The sequence below is a fragment of the Podarcis tiliguerta genome (genome assembly GCF_965153285.1).
Source record: "Podarcis tiliguerta genome assembly, chromosome: 3".
In the NCBI taxonomy this organism is placed as follows: domain Eukaryota; kingdom Metazoa; phylum Chordata; class Lepidosauria; order Squamata; family Lacertidae; genus Podarcis; species Podarcis tiliguerta.
In genome coordinates this window covers 21,447,254-21,469,842 of record NC_139536.1, presented here as the reverse complement: position 1 = coordinate 21,469,842, position 22,589 = coordinate 21,447,254, and the positions used below count along the sequence as shown (strand labels likewise).

The following is a 22,589-nucleotide window of genomic DNA, read 5'->3' as shown; positions in this document are numbered from 1 at the left end:
TTTTAACTTGCTGGAAGCCACCCAGAGTGGCTGGGGCAGCCCAGTCAGATGGACGGCATATAAATTAACAACAACAAATCCTTTGTTTTTATACTGCTACAAAAACAGCAATTTCTCACCACTTCCAGCTCCGCTGCTTAAGAACAACACTCTAAAAATCAAAATCTGTTAGGCATAAGAATGTATTTCTAAAGGTATCCTAAACACCACCAGCTTTAAATTCCTTCTCTAAATTCTCAGGATACACATTTTACCTAGCAATCAACCAGTCAGTACAACAATAATTTTTTAAAAAATATTATTGCCCTTCTATAGGAAACCAAAAATTGGGTGAAAAACTAGTCTGTGTATTGTTATTAAAGCTCCCTGAAAAGAAGCAAGGAAAGCTTTACGCAAATACATAGGACAATGTAAGGTGAAATTTATTTTGCTCTAGTGCAGAATTATGTGAAGGCATAAAAAGGGGGTCTCAAAGCTATGTTCTTGGCCATCAAGATGGATTCTTGTCACCTGTGCTCTGAGCAATTGGGATCCTAGAATCTCTCCCACCTCTACTCTGCAGAGAAATACAGTGGTGCCTCGCAAGACGAAATTAATTCGTTCCGCGAGTTTCTTCGTCTAGCGGTTTTTTCGTCTTGCGAAGCAACCCTATTAGCGGCTTAGCGGCTTAGCGCTATTAGCGGTTTAGCGGCTATTAGTGGCTATTAAAGGCTTAAGGGGTTAGCGGATTAGCTGGTAAAAGGCTATTAGCGGTTTAGCGGCTTAGAAAAAGGGGATGGGGAGCGGAAAAAATCTCAAGACTCGCAAGACATTTTCGTCTTGCGAAGCAAGCCCATAGGGAAATTCGTCCTGCGAAGCGCATTGAAAAACGGAAAACCCTTTCGTCTAGCGGGTTTTCCGTCTTGCGAGGCATTCATCTTGCAGGGCACCACTGTACCTGTCAAAACAAGCCAAAGAGGAGAGCAGGATTCCCCACCCACCTGCCCAGTTTAAACACACCTGGAGTACAAGGTATGAAGTCTGATCTTACCAACGTTAGATTCAGCTGATGTATGAAGAATTTTAATCATGTAGTTCAAGCTTTCAGGGCTACATTTCAGCAGCTTGGGTAAGTAATAATCTGTTACGTAGGTGGCTTGCTCTGGATTCCCATCACACAAAATTGACAGCAGGGGAGATACCCACGCCTCGTGCCATTTGTCGATCCAGGTGTTCCCTTCTAACATGGACTCAAGGTGTCTCTTGTGGTTCACAAACATGGTTTCCAACAAATCGCTTGCGTAAGGTGCAAAAGACTGATCGCTCATGACGCCCAAGATCTGCGCAGGAATGGTCCTGTCCATTGCCAGAATATTTTCAATGCCCACACATTCAACAAGGCAGCCAAGTGACGAGTATTTGCCTTTAACGTGCCATTCTAAACTTAGCAAGTTGTCAATCAATCCTGAGAAGAAAGGGTCCACTTTTGCAATGGGTCCTTTTGATGAGGCCTGGTGAATTCGGAGGATGTTCTTAAATATCAGTTTGGTTTGGTGTCTAACAGCATCAAGAGGATGCTCCCAGTGAGCATAGACATAATCCAGCATTTTTCCAATAGTGCCCGAGTTTCCACTGAGGCTGCACTTCAGGTCTTCAGAACTTGACTGAAGAGCATCCAGCGCCGAAGCCGTCCAGATAGCTAAAATTCTGGACAAGGATGCCGCCATAACAGATTCTTTAAGCCTTCAAGAGAGAAGCGGAGTATCAGGATGGAGAAAGATTACCGTATTTTAAAAGTGGAATGGTTTTGATCCTCAAATCTTTGCCAGTTTTCACAACGTTTCAAAGTCCTATGTCAGGGGTGGCCAACTCTCTGGAGACTGCGATCTACTTTTAGAATTAAGAACTGGCAGTGATCTACCCCTGTTTTGGGGGGTTCAGCTCAAAGTTGCTGAGCTTCTTTTAGGGAGAAAAAAAGCTGAGCTTCTTTTAGGGAGGAGAAAAACCCTTTTTTAGGAATTAAAAAAACTTGGGTGGGACTTTCATGGGAGGGGGGGTTAAAGGCAAGGGACAAAGGAGTAAAGTCGCTCACAAAAATATCGCTATGGATGAAAACAGCAGCACAGAGAAAGCTCCGTCTTCCCTTCCAGAGATCAAACAACAATGGAGGGCAGAGCAGGAGTCATTTTTAGCGATGCTAAGGAAAGGGAGCCAGAGATCGACCATGGACATCCCTGCTCTATGTGTACCACTAACATGCTATCCTAGGTCCTATACAGAGTGCATTTCTCATTTAAACAGTTTATTCTCCCGAAAATGGAAATAGTATGAAATCCAGGGAGCAGATTAGGGACAAATCTCTAGTATCTCCTTCAAACCTCCCTCCCACCCACTGTCTGTACTTGCTGGAGGGGAAAGCAGCACCAATATATCCAACAAACAGCACGAACATATCTCGGCCGTGCTCTCGTCTCACATTCCAGGGGACAAAACCCTGCGGCTGCTTGTCTTGGCTACAGGCAGTCAGCAGCCTCCTGGTGGACAAGGTAAACATCAGCTAGAGATCTGTCCCGAACCCTTGCCTCTTTCCTCTGCCTGAGGCAGACCATAGTCTTGCATGGTGTGAAGCAGCAGAGGGGTTCCTTTGCTTACACAGGCCGCTCCCCTTCTGCCCTTACCGAGAGACAATCTCCTCTACACTCTACTTGTGGGAAGGAAGAAAAGGATGTGGGTTAAGATCCTTGGCAGCTACCTCTCCTGCATTCAAGGCAGCTGAGATACTGTACTTTTCCGTGTATAAGACGAGGTTTTTTTTTACTCAAAAATAATGTTTAAAAACGGGGCTTGTCTTCTACACGGGCAGCGCATTGGGGGACCGGGTGATTGGTTGCAACCACAAGCTGCAGCTTGTAAGCAGCAATTTGGTGGGTGATTATTGGCTGCGGCAAAGGCTGCTATGGATTGGCTGCTCCTGCATTAATTGGGCGGGTGATTGGTTGCTATGTCAAGAGCTGCCTTGGATAGGCTGCCGCTGTGGCAAATAGGCGTTCGATTTCTGGCTGTTGTTTGCGATCGGACAGACACTTGCCGGCTTCTGCGACACGAGCGATTCTTAGCACTTGTCATTCGAGTTAGTGATTTCCTGCATTCCCCCCCCCCCAAAAAAAAGGTTAACAACTCTAGTAATATAGCCATCTCCTCCCATTTTCTTAAATTTGAGTCCCCCAAAATAGGGGGGGAGGGTCTTATACAAGGGGGCATGTTATACACGGAAAAATACAGTAACCATCTGAAAACCACACTGCTGTGGTATTCAGGCTGCTTTCAGTTAGGACAGATGGCAGCACCAAGAGGTCCAATAAATCAATCCCAAGGATAGCTCAGTTGGTTAGAGCATGGTGCTGATAATGCCAAGGTTGCAGGTTCAATCCTGTATGGTGGCAGCTGCATATTCAGGTTGGATAGATGATCCTCAGGGTCCCTTCCAACTCTATGAATCCTTTTATTTCCCCATGAATCCTCATTGTCCAATTGAAGAAGAAGAATGTCCTTGATCCACCATCAGACCAAGTGAAAGATTTAGGTCCATTCAGCACTTCAGCTAACATGTGTTAAGGATTCAGCTGCAGCTGCACCACAACACTGAACCTCTTTTCCTACAAAGACTTGCCAAAGCCCAGGTCCCCTTCCAAAACACTGCAAGGCCGTGTTTGGGCCGGCTTGTGGTGGTGGTATTTAAGGTTCTGCTAGGTTAGCTCAGTCAGTACAGCATGAGACTCATCATCATCATCATTTATAATAATTTATTATTTATACCCCGCCCATCTGGCTGGGCTTCCCCAGCCACTCTGGGCGGCTTCCAAAAAAATATTAAAATACTGTAGTACATCAAACATTAAAAGCTTCCCTAAACAGAGCTGCCTTCAGATGTCTTCTAAAAGTCTGGTAGTTGTTCTCTTTGACATCTGGTGGGAGGGCGTTCCACAGGGAGGGCGCCACTATCAAGAAGGCCCTCTGCCTGGTTCCCTGTAACTTGGCTTCTCGCAGTGAGGGAACCGCCAGAAGGCCCTCGGTGCTGGACCTCAGTGTCCAGGTAGAATGATGGGGGTGGAGACGCTCCTTCAGATATACTCAGAAGTGTGGGTTCGAGTTCCACAGGGGGCAAAAGATTGCATTGCAACAGGCTGGACCAGGTGATAGTCTCTTCCATCTCTACAATTCTCTGATTCTATTTGCTGATATATTTTTTACCACATTTTATTCACAATTTATATTATAATGCAACTTGAGCTCTGGCAATGGGCGAACCCAAGCTCCAGCTAAACAAAACACCATTTAAAAATGCAGTTTTACCGTGTACTCAAGGTCAGCAAAGTCAAGGCAATATCCAAGAGTAGCTTCTCCATACTCCGGTCCATGCTGCCATTCTTCCACTCTAGCATAGCGAGTGCTCCGTGGCAGAGGAAAAGGAGGACAGAGTCAGAAAGCTCCGCAGTGCAAAGACTCCCACAGCTGTCCACAAACCAGTCTGGTAAGTCAGAATGCTTCAGTGAGCCACAAAGCAAGTCGCTGATCTGCAAAAGGCAATGCAGTGTTAATTAAACCACAGGGGAGGAGAAAAAAATAAGACCGTGCTTTGCCAGACACTTAGAAAACTGCAAGGAAGCACAATGCAAGGTGCTAACATGTAAATGGTCTTCAGCCTGGATAGCTCAGTTGGTTAGAGCCTGGTGCTGATGATGCCAAGGTTCCAAGTTCGATCCCAAGATGGGACAACTGAATATTCCTGCAATGCAGGGGGTTGGACTAGATGATCCTCAGGGTCCCTTCCAACTTTACAATTCTATGATTCTTTGCATGTTTTCCATCATGGCACTATTAAGCACAAGTAGTTATGCCTATCCACTATAAATTATAAATTTAATCTAATCTCTTTATTCCCTGCTCCCGTGATCAGTGCTAGGCTTGTAAAATACGCTTATCCCAAGCTTTCCATTTAGAATAGAAAAACCAAATCACTCTAAAAGGTAAACGGGGCAAAAACTTAGCAGCATCTTCTAATAACTTTTTCAAGTTATTTTTTTCCTTGGGATTCCCACCGCTGAACAATTCAGCAATTCAGTATACAGTCATACCTTGGCTTCCGAACGCCGTGGGAGTCAAACGTTTTGGCTCCCGAACGATCGAAAACCAGAAGTAAGTGTTTTTGAATGTTCTTTTGGAAGCTGAACATTTGACGGGGCTTCCGCGGCTTCCAATTGGCTGCAGGAGCTTCCTGTAGCCAATCAGAAGCCATGCTTTGGAGGCTGAACATTTTAAGTTGAACGGACTTCCGGAATGTGTTCTGTTCGACTTCCGAGGTACGACTGTACTAGTACCACCACAAATTATCTGGGATTCAGAAAGCACCCGGCTCAAGAAATGTTCAGAAAATTGGCAGCCTATTTAAGTTTAACAAGGGTTAAATAGTGCAATCCTATGCACACTTGAGAAAGTGTCCAACTGACACCAAGTGGGTTTTTACTTCTGAGTACACATGCATAGATTTCATATCCCACCAAATTCAGCACAACTGATAGCTCTTACTTCTGAGCAGACACGGTTATGATTGTGCTGTAAGGCTGCAATCCTATACACGCTTAACTGGGAGTCTGCCCCACTGAACTCTACGGGAGCTACGTCTAACCAGCAATGTGCAGGACTGCGCTCTAAGGCACTCTGCAAGGAATTTCCATTGAAAAAGGGGTTTTATTTCTGAGTAGACACGTATAGGATTGTACTATGAAATGACTAACAATTCTTCCAATAGGGGCTAGATCAAGCACAAAAGATGAGATATTGTGAACAACACTGAGACGGCCACTATATTTTTCAGAACAGCTCTCCCTTCCAACTGTTGACTTAACACATTTTGAGTGCCATCCAAAGCTGTCTCACAAGAAATTTGCCTGCACGATGAATCTTCTGGTTTCTCACCTCCCCACCCTGCGGAACCCCACACATCCCCAGAATCTGCTCCAGTGCTCCAAAATAATTGGGGGGGCTGCAGGGGGCAGGGAGAGAGGAAGGACTAATCCTGTTGCGTGAGAACACACTTATGCCACTCACGCTACACTGGATCTCACCCTATGATTACTTTCACTTTGGAAATTAAGTACAGTGGTGCCCCGCAAGACGAATGCCTCGCAAGACAGAAAACCCGCTAGACGAAAGGGTTTTCCGTTTTGGAGGTGCTTCGCAAAACGAATTTGCTATGGGCTTGCTTCGCAAGACGAAAATGTCTTGCGATTCCTGGGGTTCCCCCCCCCTTTTCCCAAGCCCCTAAGCCGCCTAACAGCTGATCTAAGCCGCTTATCAGCTGATCTAAGCCGCTAATAGCCTTTTAGCAGCTAATCCGCTAATCCCTTAAGCCTTTAATAGCTGCTAATAGCCTTTTAGCAGCTAATCCGCTAATCCCTTAAGCCTTTAATAGCCGCTAAACCGCTAATAGCACTAATAGCGCTAATCCGCTAATGGGCTTGCTTCGCAAGACGAAAAAAACCGCAAGACGAAGAGACTGGCGGAACGGATTCTTTTTGTCTTGCGAGGCACCACTGTAAATTGTGGGTTGTTGTATTTTTTAACCTTTCAAAGGGAAACACACTTACCAAACAAGGTAGCTTTTCACCTGGTTCAAACATGGTCTTAATAAAGAGAACAACAGCCAATCCTGCAGTAGTCTGGACAGTCTGTAAGAGGTCTTCTGCAGAATTTTTTTTTGGAAATATATTAGTATTACAAAGAAGAAGAGTTTGGATTTGATATCCCGCTTTATCACTCCCCTTCAGGAGTCTCAAGCAGCTAACATTCTCCTTTCCCTTCCTCCCCCACAACAAACACTCTGTGAGGTGAGTGGGGCTGAGAGACTTCAAGGAAGTGTGACTGGCCCAAGGTCACCCAGCAGCTGCATGTGGAGGAGAGGGGGAAGCGAACCCAGTTCACCAGATTACGAGTCCACCGCTCTTAACCACTACACCACACTGGTTCTAGTGTGCACATTTTAATTCTCTTTCAGATTTATTGTTTTCTAAAACTGCTAATTATTCTTAATATATTCCATTTTTATTGTTGCCGGCATCCAACACAGTAACCGTTGCATGTATAGTGCAGAAAAAAACCAGGGGAGAACTCTCACAGCAATAAGTGCAGTGGAGAGCTCTGGGAACTTATACAAGATATAATGGAAATCTAGAATATGCATCTTCTTTAACATTGTAGCGCCCACATTACAAGCCTAAACAGCAGGTACTCACAGCTAAGCAGGCATCTAGTTTGCTGCTGATGTATTCGCAAGGCAACAGCACAACATCTTTTTAGAAATATTTTCTATCAACAAATGATAGTGGCAATTCTTACTAGGGATGCTGGCTTTGATACAAGGTAGCCCTTCCATAAACAGAAGGGTTCCTTGTATTTACATAAGGGGTTGCAATCCAGCGCATGCTCCCACCAATTAGGGCTGGGGGCAGAGGACTTCTGCTGATTCTCCTTATTACAGCTTCAGGAAATTGGTCTGCATCCTATAGCTGAGCTGTATTTCTCTGTTAGGGACACAATGCAGACAGCAAAACAAGGCAACTCTCTTTCCAAACCCTGCACTGTTAGAATGTAAAAAAATAATACATCAAACCACCAAGAGGTTCCCTCATATTGCTCTTCCTTCAGAATGACTCTTATCTTCTTACTAAAAGGCAATACCCAATATAGTAAGAAGCGTTTAAAAAAACACCCTTAAATATCAGCACCACTTACCATTAATTAAGAAGTGTGAAAAATGGTTCAGTAGTCCACACATACTTTGCCAAATAGGAGAATCTAACGTCTTCCAGAAATTTCCCTGAACGTTTTCCTGAATTTTTTGTATCAACATCATTGAAACTTTAACACCCATCAACAAATCGTGCATCAGCCGAGTTTGAGCAATGCGATTTCCACTGAGCTTTCTTTAAATGTATAAGAAAATTGAAAATGAATAGCAGTATTAAGTCACTTGAACGTGTATTATGGCAGCGTCAAATTAATCCGTTAACTGTGACATGAGTATCCATCACAGGCAATGACCAACTTCAACTTCGTTGAAATAACCATGTTTTAATGTGCCATGCAAATCCCACAATCAATGAGTTGACCTTGGAAGGGATTTCCACAATGTAGGGAGAAGAAACTATGTTATGGTCTCATGCACTATCAAGGGGGGTGGGGAGAAAGAGACACATAACAGGGTCTCAGAAAATGATCAACGAAGAAAAATCAACAAAAAGAGTATGTGTGGAGAGATTATCAATGCTTCTAATAAGAGTTGGTGTGTGAAACCTGCTCTGCCGCATCCACAGCTGTCAGAGAAGCCACACCGCTATCAGTGCCAATTCTGGGCAACATCCAAGATCCCCAAATTGGTGCTGATAGCAGCAGCACTTTGCTGCTGCCGTTGCTTGAAGTGGCAGGGTACCAAGAGGGCTTCTGCCGTCTGAAGCAGTGGCCTCACCCTGCCTAACGGGATAGGCAAGTTCTTCTTTCTGCACAAGCTCAGTAAGTCAGGGAGTTGTTTTCTCTCTCTTTCGTATTCTTCATGACTGCTATATTTCTTAGAACAGCAATCTTTTTAAAATTCAAAAGGACTTTCATGTTGATGTAGTATCTGTTTAAAGAACAAGTTGCTGACTGGTTTTGTGATTGCCACCAACAACTGTTAGGCTTAGCAGACAAGGGAGACCAAGTTATTTGTGTGGGAATAACCCGTTTGCCGTTAAAAGGGTACACCTCTCTGCAGCTTAAAAACATTCTGAGCTCTTTTTCACCAATGAGTTGGTTCTTACATTTTTATTATCATCTAGGAAAGGGACCATACTATTAGGCTGTAGAAAACCAATCTTAAAACTAAACTCAATTCCAAATGGATTCACTCGAGTTGCTTTCTGAACAGAGTCTAAAACATCTTACTGAATCTCAGGAATTCTCCATTCCAGGAAAACAAAGCCCTCCTGCCCCCAGCTTCCCTATTGGTAGCAATAAAGAATCCTAGTTGTAGGAAATCTGTTGGCAAATACAGCCAAAGCCTACAACCCACCCTCTGAATCTTCTGGATTAGATTGGCCAGCCCATCGAAAAAGGACATTCTCTCACTGCTCTTAATTTCTGCCCCTGGAATTAAAATAGCAAGTCCTCAATTACTGGGGGAAATTTGCTAAACAGAACTCTAAACAGCACCATTCAACAACTGTTTTTATATTCTTCTGCATTCCTCTCAGATTTCAGAATTGTTTGGATAAACTCTTAAAGAAAACCAAACAGCAATGTTTCCTCTCCACAGAGCGTGACTGAACTCCAGGAACTTATCTATGAATCACAGATTGCTGCAGCTCATCCATCTCAGGGAATTCAAAAGGAATACAAGGGCAATATTGTTCCAAACAGACCTTGTTGTGTCCCTAACACAGCGTGTCTCACATTCCAACCAGCACACATTTTACACGGAGCAGTTCTCACCTGTTTTCTTCCTCTATTTCAAGCACAGATTTCTGCAGAAATTGAAGAGCTGTGAAAATATAGTTGGAAAACATATATAAGCCAGTATTCGATATAAATAGGTCTCACATAAAAAAATAATGCAGCAATAGACAAATGCAATGCCAGACTACAGATGTAATAATATTTTTCAAAATGACAAAACTGCATCTCAGTGGATACTGCAGGTTCTCTCACCTTTTTTCCATCTTTAAATCCTGGTAGAAACTTGGGACATCTACAGAGAATAAACAGCTATATACCGTAACAGCTGGGTATCTGAATGACTGCCAACTTCCGTACAAGCCTGCCCCATTCTTAAAGTCATTAGAGACACCGATTACTATGCCTCTACCTTCTGAATTTGTTAGTGGATTCCAGGGACAAGCCCTCATTTATGGAAATCCTTTTCTGTCCAGGACCTACTCTTGGTTTTTTTATGCACCAGATATTTTTTTATTACAAAAAAAAAATTTGGGGCATTTAGGGGCACATTTGAACTCCTTGTTGCCATTATCATTACTGATCTGTTTTACTGGTTTTCATGTACATTTTATGGCTGTGCTTTGCCGGGTTCCACACATTTGCTTCATGGCTATAGTTGCCGCTTTAAATTTTGCGATCCAGCTTCTGAACTTAGGTCAGAAGGCATTAATAAAAATGCTTCAAAAATAAATATTGCCTGAAACAATGGTACTTACTACCTTAACTATTATTATTATCCTGACACTGCTATTCTTTCCCAACACTTTTACCACACAGAAAGAGAAAGACAAGTGCCACAGTCTATGATACAAATGACATACTCCTTATATTGTATGTTGCCTAGAGGCTGGGGCGTTAAGCAATTAAGAAGTTTAATTACAGGCCTGGTTCACATCACATGCTTTCTCTCCATTTGATGACTGTCAGTTGAATGCGGGAACTGAAAGCATTTTTTTAAAAAATTGCATTTTGGGTGATATAAAGAGTCCTGAGTGTTTCATTCGCCACCATCTCCTCTCCACTGTTGAAAAATGGATTCCAATCTCATTGGGAGCAAGGACATGTGGCCCAGTAAAGAACCGCATGCTGGTCGTGCTATGTAACTTACAATGACCACTTGATAATGCTGTCATTAAATGAAGAACAGACACGTGTGAACCAGTCCCAGTGGTCTGCTGCAAGGCAGTGGGGAGATAAAACAGGGGAAAGCACATCTCACTGGCAGGAACTCTTCCTTGTGGTCCATGAAGGCTAAAACAGGGCTATACTCAACAACCCATGCACAATTTTGCCTCCATAGATTAAAGTATTTACTACCATATCAATCCCATAAAAAACCAACAAACGAAATAGGTAAAGGTAAAGGGACCCCTGACCATTAGGTCCAGTCATGACCGACTCTGGGGTTGCGGCACTCATCTCGCTTTATTGGCTGAGGGAGCTGGTGTACAGCTTCTGGGTCATGTGGCCAGCATGACTAAGCCACTACTGGCAAACCAGAGCAGCGCACAGAAACACCATTTACCTTCCCGCTGGAGTGGTACCTATTTATCTACTTGCACTTTGACGTCCTTTCGAACTGCTAGGTTGGCAGGAGCAGGGACCGAGCAACGGGAGCTCACCCCGTCAGGAGGATTCGAACTGCCGACCTTCTGATCAGCAAGTCCTAGGCTCAGTGGTTTAACCCACAGCACCACCCGCGTCCTAGCGAAATATTTCAATTAATGTTTAAGATAAAGGTTTCATAGCTGCTCCTTCTGCCACCTTGTGGGGCAGAGAGGGTTCTAAGAAATGGGCTAGCTATGCAAAGCGACATCCTTTGGTACAGAAACAAATTCCCCAGGTTGCCAGCACTCTCCCAGGGAATAATCACATGCGGGAAGAAAGCCTGCAACCTGGATTTTAAGCCCTTGTTTACAGATATAAAGCGATTGCATCATTTTCAGTGTAGTCGGTAATACCTAAAGTCACTTTTTCAGATCCCCCTCTCTAATTCTTTCTACCGCCCAAAGAGCTAGCAAAAGAGTAGAAAAGTGTTTTCATAATTCCCATGGAGCGGCACTATTAGAACATTTTAACCTAAGCAGAAATGTCAAGAATTTACCTTCTTTGAACAGGATATTCACACTTGATTTACCTGAAAGATGAAAGTATGTATTTAAGCAGCATTTACTTATCATAACAATATAAATTCTTTCTGTAATAATTGCAAGTTCCAAACTGTTTTAAACTTATCATCATACCTATAGTGTTGTTTTCCATACAGGAAGCAAGGTTGTCCATAGTCTTTCTGTACTGAGACAGGTCTGTCGTTTTTAGTTCTTCTCTGAGGCAGAACACAAAACTCTGTGTAGCTTCTGCCATAAGAGGTTCAGGAATTCCGTTTAGGGAGCTGCATGAGAAGAGAGCATGGCCAGGTTATCTGAGATGTATATACTAAAAGCATGGAATGTAAAAGGACATGTAATTTGATCTTTCTGGGCGCCATAACACTTCAGCATGAATTTTAGTGAATCTGATTACAGGATAAGAAACTGTGGCACTCACTGTTCTAGTAAAATTTAATGTGAGTCTGATTCTTTACAGTTTCTAGACCATCAAAAGGAACAGAGACATCATCCATGAACCTGAGGTAGAGAGCATTCAGTCAAAAATGGTGAGAGCAATTAAGTAGAAACTTATCCTTTCTCTAAGGGTATAAGATTTAAGGTTGTTTTTTTTACCTTTTTTCTCCATTTAGCAGATTGGAGTTGGGACAATTTTTTTCTTTGTGTTTTTTTTCTAGATGCTGATGGGAGATTAAAGTTTAAATGGATTAAGGAATATAAGTGAATAAGTAGTAAGCAGTAAACAGTGAAAGATGGAAAGAATTTGCTGATTTGATTAATAACGGGAATACAAAAAGGGAGGTGGGAGGAGGCCGAGGAAATAAGTTACAGAAAGATGGAATTTGAAAAATTGAATTTTTTTCTTTTTGAATGTTTTTGTTCTTTTTTCTGTTTTTTTGTGTGTTGGTGGGGCGGAGGGAGGGTGTTTTTATGTATTTTTGGGGTTTTGCTTTTTTCCCTTTCTCCCTTTTCTATTTTGTGGTATTTGGTTTTTTGTTTTTGTAAATTTGTCTTTGTATTGTGGAAAATTCAATAAATATTATTATAAAAAAATAATAATAATAAAGAAACTTATCCCTTCTCTGGTGGAAGAGGATAGAATCGAATAAGGCAGAGGGCGCCAACACTTCAAACCCAAGGTTCACAACAGAACATTCACCATTTCACAAACTGCAACCATATTGTCCATGCCTTCTTTTCAAATGGCACATTCTAATTCAATATTAAAAGCAACAGGGATCAAATCATCCCTATTGTCTACAGCAGAGCCTTCCAAACTTTTCATGTCGGTGACACACTTTTTAAACATGCATCATTTTGCAACACAGTCATTCAGTTTTACTAGCAAACCCGAAGTTAAACTAACCCCTTTCCAGCCCTGGAAGGAGCACAGGGAGCGTTCACACGAGACGCTACAGCCGACACACTAAACGTGTCACGACGCACAGTTTCGAAAGCTCTGGTCTACAGTGCAGCGTAGCCAAAACTATAAATCCTATTCGGTCTTAAAATCAGACACAAAAGTTGTCCTGGCCAGGAACAAAACAAAAGTCAAGCAAACAATGGCCAGAAATATGGGCGGGCTTGTTGAGGAACTGATCACAAAGTGCTAAACAGAAAGGGTCAGATCCGGAAACCTGGTGACTGGAGCTCCATTCATGTCTAAGCTCCTGCTCATGGAAGGGGGCATGGTTTCTGCCAATCCTCCCTTTCCTCTTTGAATTCCTTTGTCCCCCCCCCAAAAAAAAAATCTGCTCTGGAGAGCTGGGAGACCCTTACAGATCCAGGAATCTCCCTTATACCAAGTCAGACCATTTGTCCCAAGTACACTGAGCCCAAGCAGGACAAACAGCCAGTAGTTAATTCTTTATTTGCAAAGCACAAACTTACAGTAGCTCCCCAGATGCACTCTCTCACACACACTCTCACACACAGACACTTCTGGTGGCTAGGTAGTTGACGCCCCTCCCTATTTTTGCCCCCTGAGCTGGACTGTTGGAGCAACGGGTGGCCCCGCCCACACCCCAAACTTGATAGGCAAAAACTACACACTTACCTTGCCAACACTTTTTTCAAAGGGTTCTTCACATCCAGAGATAAGAACATCGCTCCCAAAACATCTAAACAGTTTTTAACCATGGGATCACACAAAGAGCTTTTATCCATCTTCTCTAGTAAAGGCACAATCTATGCACAAAAAAAAATAAAAAAAAATTAGAATTCAGCATTAGCTATTGCAACGTCCTATACATACAGATACGTCTACTACTAAAACATTAGATAACACGATCTATCTTTTGGCTATACGATCAAAGTCAGCAAGGACCATAGCTGTCAACTTTTCCCTTTTCTTGCAAGGAATCCTATTTGGAATAAGGGAATTTCCCTTAAAAATGGGAACAGTTGACAGCTATGGCAAGGACAATGTGTGTGATGCAAATGCGATCTACAACCAAAGGTTGCATTATAAAGTTCTCCAGCTCAGTGTTCCAGTTCTCTGGATACTCTTACTTCTTTTAAACCAGGAGTGGCTAGCCTTCTTTGGGCCCGAGGACCTTGACAAATCCTGCGGGAGACACTTGCCAGCAGTGGTGAGGCCACCCACTTCCTGCACATGAAATAAAACATCTGAGGGCTGGAGAGAAGCCAATTGACATCTCCATTAAAGACCTATGTCTACTTAAACTATATATACAGGCAATGACTGATTTCTGTGGGTTTATAATAATAAGAAGAAGAAATTTAATATTACGGTCACAGACCAGTTCAAGATCTGTGGGTTTACATTCCTGACCACTGTGTGCATCGGGGGTGCCTGTTTCACCCTAGAATCATAGAATCATAGAGTTGGAAGAGACCACAAGGGCCATCAAGTCCAACCCCCTGCCAAGCAGGAAACACCATCAGAGCACTCCTGACATATGGTTGTCAAGCCTCTGCTTAAAGACCTCCAAAGAAGGAGACTCCACCACACTCCTTGGCAGCAAATTCCACTGTTGATCAGCTCTTACAGTCAGGAAGTTCTTCCTAATGTTTAGGTGGAATCTTCTTTCTTGTAGTTTGGATCCATTGCTCCGTGTCCGCTTCTCTGGAGCAGCAGAAAACAACCTTTCTCCCTCCTCTATGTGACATCCTTTTATATATTTGAACATGGCTATCATATCACCCCTTAACCTCCTCTTCTCCAGGCTAAACATGCCCAGCTCCCTTAGCCGTTCCTCATAAGGCATCGTTTCCAGGCCTTTGACCATTTTGGTTGCCCTCCTCTGGACACGTTCCAGTTTGTCAGTGTCCTTCTTGAACTGTGGTGTCCAGAACTGGACACAGTACTCCAGGTGAGGTCTGACCAGAGCAGAATACAGTGGCACTATTACTTCCCTTGATCTAGATGCTATACCCCGTTACACCCCACCCCCACCCCACCCCACCCCGCCCATCCCCTTTTCAAGCTGCTTTCGGTTGCTGCGATGCACACATGCATGGTTTTGCATCAATTGGACGCACACAAATTGGTCACTGCCTGTACAGAGAGAGAGAGAGAGAATTGAGCCTTGGGGCCGGAAAAAGGTTACCCAGAGCGCCTAATCCAGTCCCTGAAATGGGGACTATTTTAAAATGTATTTGTTTTGCTTCAATCAAGTTATAAGTTCAAATAAAGTAGACTTTAACTGCAGAAAACACAGTACCACAAAAGGTTAGTACAGACAGTTTTGGGGTCACATTTGTTTGTTTGGTTTACTTGGGCTTCGACCACTCCTAACTAGTAGGAAAATCATTAGTAGGAAAATCTGTAGCTCTTCTTTACACATTTCCATGTTACTATTTTTAATGCTACTGAAATCAAACCTGCTTGACACAATGGATTTGCTGGATGCCATCAGGTAACAGTGCACAATGCAGTAGCAGAGAGGCTAGGTTTTGTCCTTCAGCATCTGCAAAAGCTATGCAGAAAGAAAGAAAGTAAAGAAAACCTTTAATATTCTATCATCATGTGCGTATTATAAATGCCAATTCCTAAATCTTTTATGTTATGGAGGGCTGAATGTTTCACTGACCCAAACACCTGAAACACCCATCAACACATATACTTCTGTTTACTATTGCAAGTTGACAGATCAAACAAGAACGGTTCTTGTGCCTTTACAAGGAACAATAATTTCAAAAGTTGCTTTCTTCCACCACTATGATAAGCAAGAACACATCTGCTGAAGTTCTTATTTCCGGGCAATTATTAAAGACATAGAAAGCATCTTCTGTATTGAATCCAACAACTGTGATTAAGAATGTAGAAGGTCCAGTAAAAATCACCCCAACTTGAAAACATATCATTTGGATTCACAGCAAAGAAACTTCAGGCAGAGTACAAACCAAGAGTAATTTGGGAAATGCAGTAACGCAGCCCAATCGTGTCTTAAGCTGTAACCAGAACACACGACAGCTACCACTGCAGCCTGCTTTCAGCTAAAAGGAAGAGGATGAATGAATTCCCAGCAGTTACAAGCTAAGATGGCAGATCACACTGCAGGCCAGGGATGGGAAGCCTATAGACCACCAGCTGTTGCTAGACAATAACTTTTGGGGCTGATGGGAGTGGCAGTTCAACAACAACCTTCACTGAGGTGACTTCCCCCTTGTCAATTGCTCACACACTGCATAGGTTTTATTTTTCTCTGATCTGAAACTAATGCTCTGAATTCCAGTACAGTCCTTCTGTTTCCAGCAGGGTCCTATCTGTTCACAGAAGAAGCTATGATACAACAGAGGCTTCCACAACTGGAAAGAGGGGGTGAGGGAAAAGAGTGTTCACCAATTCCTGCATTTTCCCTCCTCCAGTCTACTTTGCCACCTCTCATTTATTCCAGAGAGTTCCTCAACCCACACATAATTGCTTTTCAGGGAGTGTCAGGGGCTGCTGGGAGAATCGGTGAAAACCATTTCTCCTTCTTTCTTTTACAGGAACATTCCACAAGTGAAACTCCACTCACAGATGTCCAGATCCGATTCTTGGACGAGTGCTGCACTAAAGACGAAAATATAGTTTTCTGGAGAAGATATAGGAGTGGGGTCTACATTGCCCAAGTGCTACCTGAAGCTCTACTACTGCACAGAATGAGTTCAACCCTGTGGAATGCCCTCCCATCAGATGTCAAGGAGATGAGTAACTATATAACTATATAACCTAAAGGAAAGCTGTTTAAGCTTTAATGTTTTATTATGTTTGTATATATGTTGGAAGTCGCTCAGAATGGCTAGGGCAGTGCTGGCCAAACTTGGCCCTCCAACCGTTTTTTGGACTACAACTCCCATCATCCCTAGCTAACAGGACCAGTGGTCAGGGATGATGAGAATTGTAGTCCCAAACAGCTGGAGGGCCAAGTTTGGCCACCACTGGGCTAGGGCAACCCACTCAGATGGGCAGGGTCTTCTTCTTCTTCTTATTTAGCAAATTTTACAAGAATTACAGCTTCCACAGGACCTACTTTTTACCAACTTTCTACAACCCCCCCCCCCCCGAAAATTAGGAAAGTGTCTCAAGGGCATCCTCAATACATTCTTTAAGGAGAATTGTAAAATAACAAAATCAAGCATTCTGGAATGCTTCCCTTTAATTTTGATCTTCAGTGCAGAAACTCTTTCGAAATGGGGTGGGAAGAGCATATAAACTACAGTACATGAAAAGGGCTGATTTTTCTTTTTAAGTTAAAAAGGTATCATCAAGAGGACTGGATTTAAAAAGTCATTATAGTACCACTGAAATACGTCTAGAGAGACAAACTAAACAACTTAATTATACTTACAGTGAAGTCTTTCAAGCTGTTGGTGATCAAGAACAAAGGCATCAACCTGAATCTCTTTCTTCTTCTTTAAAACCATTTTGGTAGATTAAAGAATTGCCTACTGAAAAAGATTATAAGTTGACACTTGGTACCAACACTGTTTTAAATGCACAATTTAAAAGTAAAGACTGTTTAATTCCCGTTCACCTTTGTGTTTTGCAAAAAGTTTGTGGCAGTTGGTTTTTTTATACCTGAGCTGCACAAGAAGTTCAGAAAATATTCATAGACCCTATGAGCTAGTCTAAGATTTTTCATCCATAATTCACCAATGGGTAATGCTTTATATCCATATAAAAACTTGATTGCAAACTCCAGCAAAAAATAGGTGGCCATTGGGTTTCATCCCAAGACTTCAGCGCAAACTGGGCTCATGGTTTGTCTACCGAAGAAAAAACACAAGCCTGGGTTCAACGTAACACAAAACAAACCATAGTGTAATGGTTCTAGGGGTTGCTCGTGCGTAAGCCGGTGCCAACACCTGGCTGGGTTGCCTGAGTGAACCTTTTCTGTCCGGACAGCCACTCACCCGTGACTGTCTCAATCGCTGGCAGCATCCATCAGTGGGCGTTTCTTAAACTTCTTCCAGCAAAGAAGCTCTTTGATGCCTAGTTCGCTCCTACTCTCTCTGCGCGAAAGCCTTCTGCGCAAGGAGGGCGTAGGCAGCGGAGGACCCCTACTCTCCCCGCTGGTCCCCGGCAAGGAGTCATGGAACCGCCTCACCGCTTCCCCCATCTGCCCCCCTTCTCCACTGGTGCTACGCTGATTCTCTTCCCCAGAAGATGGGCTGCCTCTCCCAATCCCGGGACGCTCTCCGGAATCCCTCTGGATCTTGCTCTCTCCCTCCGGCACTGATGGCAGTTCCCTGACACATAGTTTAGCCTCTGTTAGCACAAAAATAGCAGAAACAAGGTAGCAGCACTATGGCAGTGACCTTCACCCTGGAAACCTGCATGTTTGTTTGTTTGCACTAAGTTGCACTAGTTCGCACTAAACTAGGTGATTGTTTTGTTCACGACCCTATCAGCCTGAATGAGATAGGCTTGTAAATCATAAAACTGTAAGCTACTGGTTCTGTGGTTATGCTCTCCAATTCAATACTGGAAACACTTCCATAAATCAATTAGAACAAATCTCTGTTATGACTCAAGCATTCAATGCATTAAGAAATAATATCCACCAGGCCATGGTTCAGTACAGAACCAGCATCAATAAACTATCTTAGCATGGAAACACTCAGAGGGTCTACATGTTACCACTGCTGCATGGAAGTATAAATACATGTGTCAGGGGACTGCCGTCGGAACAGGGAAGGGAGGCAGAGGGGCAGTTGGGTTATAGGGAACCTTCGAAAATCTTGCGAAGCAGTTCCTCTTCCTGTGGTGGGGAAGAGGGGAAGGGACCAGAAGATGCTGCTAGAAGCCCCAGCGCCGCACCTTGTCAGTCTGAGGGTGGAGAAAGCCATACCTCTGGGGTAAAGGAGGGGAAAGGGCCAGAGGATGCTGCTGGGAGCCTCAGCACCGCTCCTGGCCAAGGCGGCCAGGAGGGAAGCACACCTCTTCCGTCGCCCACCGTGCGCAGAGGTGTAAAACGCAAAGAAGGAAAAGGCTGGGGGTGACTAAGCTCTTATGTTGGGGGAGGACCCGGAAACGACCACTCCCAGATTCCGCTAGCGACTGAGGCAGACGTGAACTTGCGGTCCTGCACTGTAAATAGTTTTGCACCTAAATAAAACCTGTAAAAGACAAGTCAGAGTCCTGACTGGTTTCTCACAAGCAGCCACTATTGCCATCTGACAACATGGATAATGTTTGCAGTGTGTAATCTCTATCTGGGGGCAACACAGACCTGCTCTTAAATCAATTCTGTGACATTCCCTACAACAGCTACTTCTTGAAATGAACAGATCTGTTTCTTCGCTTAAATGAATAGATCTGTTTCCCTGAAGTACCATCCATCTGATTCCAACCATTAACCATCTAAACGCCATCTAGATTCCAGCAGCTGCCCATAAATACACTTTTTTTATGACCTGTGGAGTTGGTGAACATGTAAGGACAACAGTCGACAGCAGCTAGAGAGAATGTTGTGCCCCTGACTCTTATACAGCCACAGAAACCACCCGCAGGTTCCCCTCATTCCAAAAGTTGTCTGGGTTTAATTGGAGCCACTGTTCACCATGGCTTAGCCCCAGAATTTAGGCCAGTCTGCGCATACAGCAGCATCAAATGGTAGAGATTTCATTTCACTTTACGTTGCAAGTGGGAAATTGTATGTTTGAATGTCACCAGATCAGATAAAAATCTAGTCCGGCCCCCTGCTCCCCAATCAACCCAGGGAATCCTACAAGCAAGACATCACAACAATCATTTTTATTGGATGCAATTCTTTTATTTGCTCTTATTATTGTTATTTTATTTTTTTCACGAATTACTCTGTTTCATTAGACCAAGAACAAACTTAGTTGGTCTCTAAGGTGCTACTGGACATTTTATTTTTATTTTTTAATAGATTTTGTCTGTTTCATTAGCCACTCCATAGGCAAAGTATGCTTGGGTATATAATCAACAAAGATGCCTACATAGCCATAAATGACTGGCGGCCATCACATCTCGTGGCAGCAAGTTGCACAAATCTCCACACGCTGCAATGGAGTGCAGGGAGAAGACTATGTGCCTCTTCTTCATTACAAAGGTGGCAATCCTATCTCCATTTAGCCAAGGGACGCAGGTGGCGCTGTGGGTTAAACCAGAGCCTAAGACTTGCCAATCAGAAGGCCGGCGGTTCAAATCCCTGCGACGGGGTGAGCTCCCGTTGCTCGGTCCCTGCTCCTGCCAACCTAGCAGTTCGAAAGCACCTCAAAGTGCAAGTAGATAAGTAGGTACCGCTCTGGCAGGAAGGTAAATGGCGTTTCCGTGCGCTGCTCTGGTTCACCAGAAGCAGCTTAGTCATGTTGGCCACATGACCCAGAAGCTGTATGTCAGCTTCCTCAGCCAGTAAAGTGAGATGAGTGCCGCAACCCCAGAGTCGGCCACGACTGGACCTAATGGTCAGGGTCCCTTTACCTTTTTATGCCACACTTAATTCAATGGAAACAACTTCTAAGCATGGTGAGGATTGCAGCCTAATTATATAACCACCTGCACTGCACTTTCAAGGTTGGATCAATGAGAATGGCTCTGTACCACACTATACCATTAAGGCGCATCCAAAGCACTTTCTCTCCCTCAGAGAATGCTTGACACTGTAGTTTACCCCTTGCCAAGCTACAATTCCCAGCAACCCTTAATAAACTACAAGGCCCAGAATTCTTTGAGGGGGGGAGTGTAACTGGGCTTCCGATGTCCCTTAAAGGTGCAGCGTGCACGCTTGATCAGATTGGGCTTTATGAGCGGTGCGTTACATCGCGTGGCCCCCAATCCCAGGAGCGGTTTTCTTCGGTGCAAAGCAGAGGAGGAGAAGGAAGACCCTGCTGTTTGGGAGCTAGATTCAGGGAACAGCTTAGCGTCTCCAATAACCCTTTACTGGGGGTATTTTTTGGAGGGGGTTAGTTTTAAAAATGCACGAGACGCCCCACCTGCAACACAGCAAACGAAAAGGCGGCGGCGAGCGCATCCAGGGAAGCGCCCCCCCCCCTCTCCAAGAGAGCTCGCCCGCCGCGCGCTTTTACGCGCCTCCCGCTGCTTACCGCCCCGATCGGCCCGGCCAGTCTCTCCTCCGCCGGTTGCTGGTGGTGCCGCCTCCTCGCCGCGAGGGGCCGGACGGAGGAGCAGACAGGCAACGCTCCGCCCGCCGAGCCACGTCTTTCCTCTGAGCCCGGAGGTGGGCGCGGGGAGGCCCCGGCCGAGCGCGCTGGATGCGCCGCGGACCGACGCAGGCAACCGGGGAAACGGGGAGGCCGAGGCGCGGGCCTGGAGGAGCAATCTAAGGGAGGAATGGAGGGCCGTAAAACGGGGGTAGGGAACCTAAGGCTCGCCAGGTGCCTTTGGACTACAATTCCCATCATGCCTGATCCTTGGCCATTGCTGAGTGGGGCTGATGGGAGTTGCAGTCCAGCGAAGCATCTGGGCAGGACACGGCTCCCTCCTCAATAATATCCCACCCTGCCCTGCAGGGCAGCGGAGATAAAGGTGACCAATCCTGCTTGGGAGAGTTAAAGTCCCACGGAGTTCAATAAGACTGACAGTTCGGCCCCGAAGCGTTTCCCCCCCCCCCGGAGTTAAACCCCCCTGTGTTCAATTCAGCAGGCGAGTTCGGTCATTTTACCCTCCACGGGAGGACGAGGGGACTCTGGCTGAATTCCGCGGGAGTTACTTCTGAGTTTTGAGGTTAAGAAATAAAGAGAGAATAATCTCCACTATGGGCCATGGCAAGCGGCCAAGGGACCTGGATGAGGCAATGCCTCCCCCGAGGCCCAAACAGTCCAAGATTGATACTTTTTTTCTTAACTGTAATAGAAATAATGAGGAAGTTAGCTACATGGTTGAAACTCACAATCGTTTTAATCCTTTAATTGACCTCGCAGCCGATATAGAAGTGGAGGGGGTGAACTCGAAGACAACGAATAATGCCAACGATAATGACAAAGAGGTGAGAGCCACCTCGAAGGGGGAGCCCGAGTTGGCCCTCGGCGATGGCATGGGACTCGATCATTTCCAATTAATAACCAGGACCCTGCGCTGCATCTTTAAGAGCATAAATGGGATCTCCATGCAGGTGGATAATCTCCACCAAAAGCTTGAGGCCCATTTGCTAGAGCTCCAGCTCAACCACACTCTGCCTCCGAGGGATTTAAAGGGACAGAGGTATACCTCCCTTATTAGACATGAAAGTGGTACTGGTGGTCACCTCCTAAAAACTCAACTGGACTCTCAATCTCTGATTTTACAACCAAACAAAATATGTCTAACTATACACAGTAGGGGCCCCAGGTCCCCAAGGTGGAATAATTCGAGAGATGTCAAAGATCATCTGAGGCAACTCTTTCAGATTTGGCCTCCGCTAATAGACCTCAGTACAGTGAAACTTTTAAACTACCACCATCGGCTCCAAAAAGTATTGCTCTCCTTCCAGTCTCCAAAAATTCCCTCCATACTGGTTAGGCGTAAAGCGTTTCTGGCCACCTGGGGCATCTTCCCAA

At 44.5% G+C, this 22,589-nt stretch overlaps 1 protein-coding gene across 5 annotated transcripts in view; it reads right to left on the bottom strand.

Moving 5' to 3' along the window:
- The window catches only part of THADA (THADA armadillo repeat containing), a 161,408-nt gene extending 140,042 nt beyond the window's left edge, over positions 1-21,366 (bottom strand). The window contains exons 1-12 of one of the 5 annotated variants that reach the window (XM_083432923.1): positions 21,134-21,325; positions 17,600-17,831; positions 17,414-17,513; positions 15,462-15,556; positions 13,672-13,802; positions 11,751-11,899; positions 11,612-11,644; positions 9,505-9,553; positions 7,771-7,961; positions 6,627-6,721; positions 4,333-4,553; positions 1,031-1,722 (exon numbers count right to left, since the gene is read on the bottom strand). In XM_083432923.1, coding sequence (XP_083289049.1) covers positions 1,031-1,722; positions 4,333-4,553; positions 6,627-6,721; positions 7,771-7,961; positions 9,505-9,553; positions 11,612-11,644; positions 11,751-11,899; positions 13,672-13,802; positions 15,462-15,556; positions 17,414-17,489 — 1,732 coding nt within the window. In that variant the 5' untranslated portion in view covers positions 17,490-17,513; positions 17,600-17,831; positions 21,134-21,325. Of the gene's footprint in view, positions 1-1,030; positions 1,723-4,332; positions 4,554-6,626; positions 6,722-7,770; positions 7,962-9,504; positions 9,554-11,611; positions 11,645-11,750; positions 11,900-13,671; positions 13,803-15,461; positions 15,557-17,413; positions 17,514-17,599; positions 17,832-20,030; positions 20,051-21,026 lie in introns of those variants that run through there. The other 4 variants (XM_083432920.1, XM_083432922.1, XM_083432921.1 and 1 more) reach the window with 4 other exon arrangements.
- Between the last annotated feature and the right edge of the window lie 1,223 nt (positions 21,367-22,589).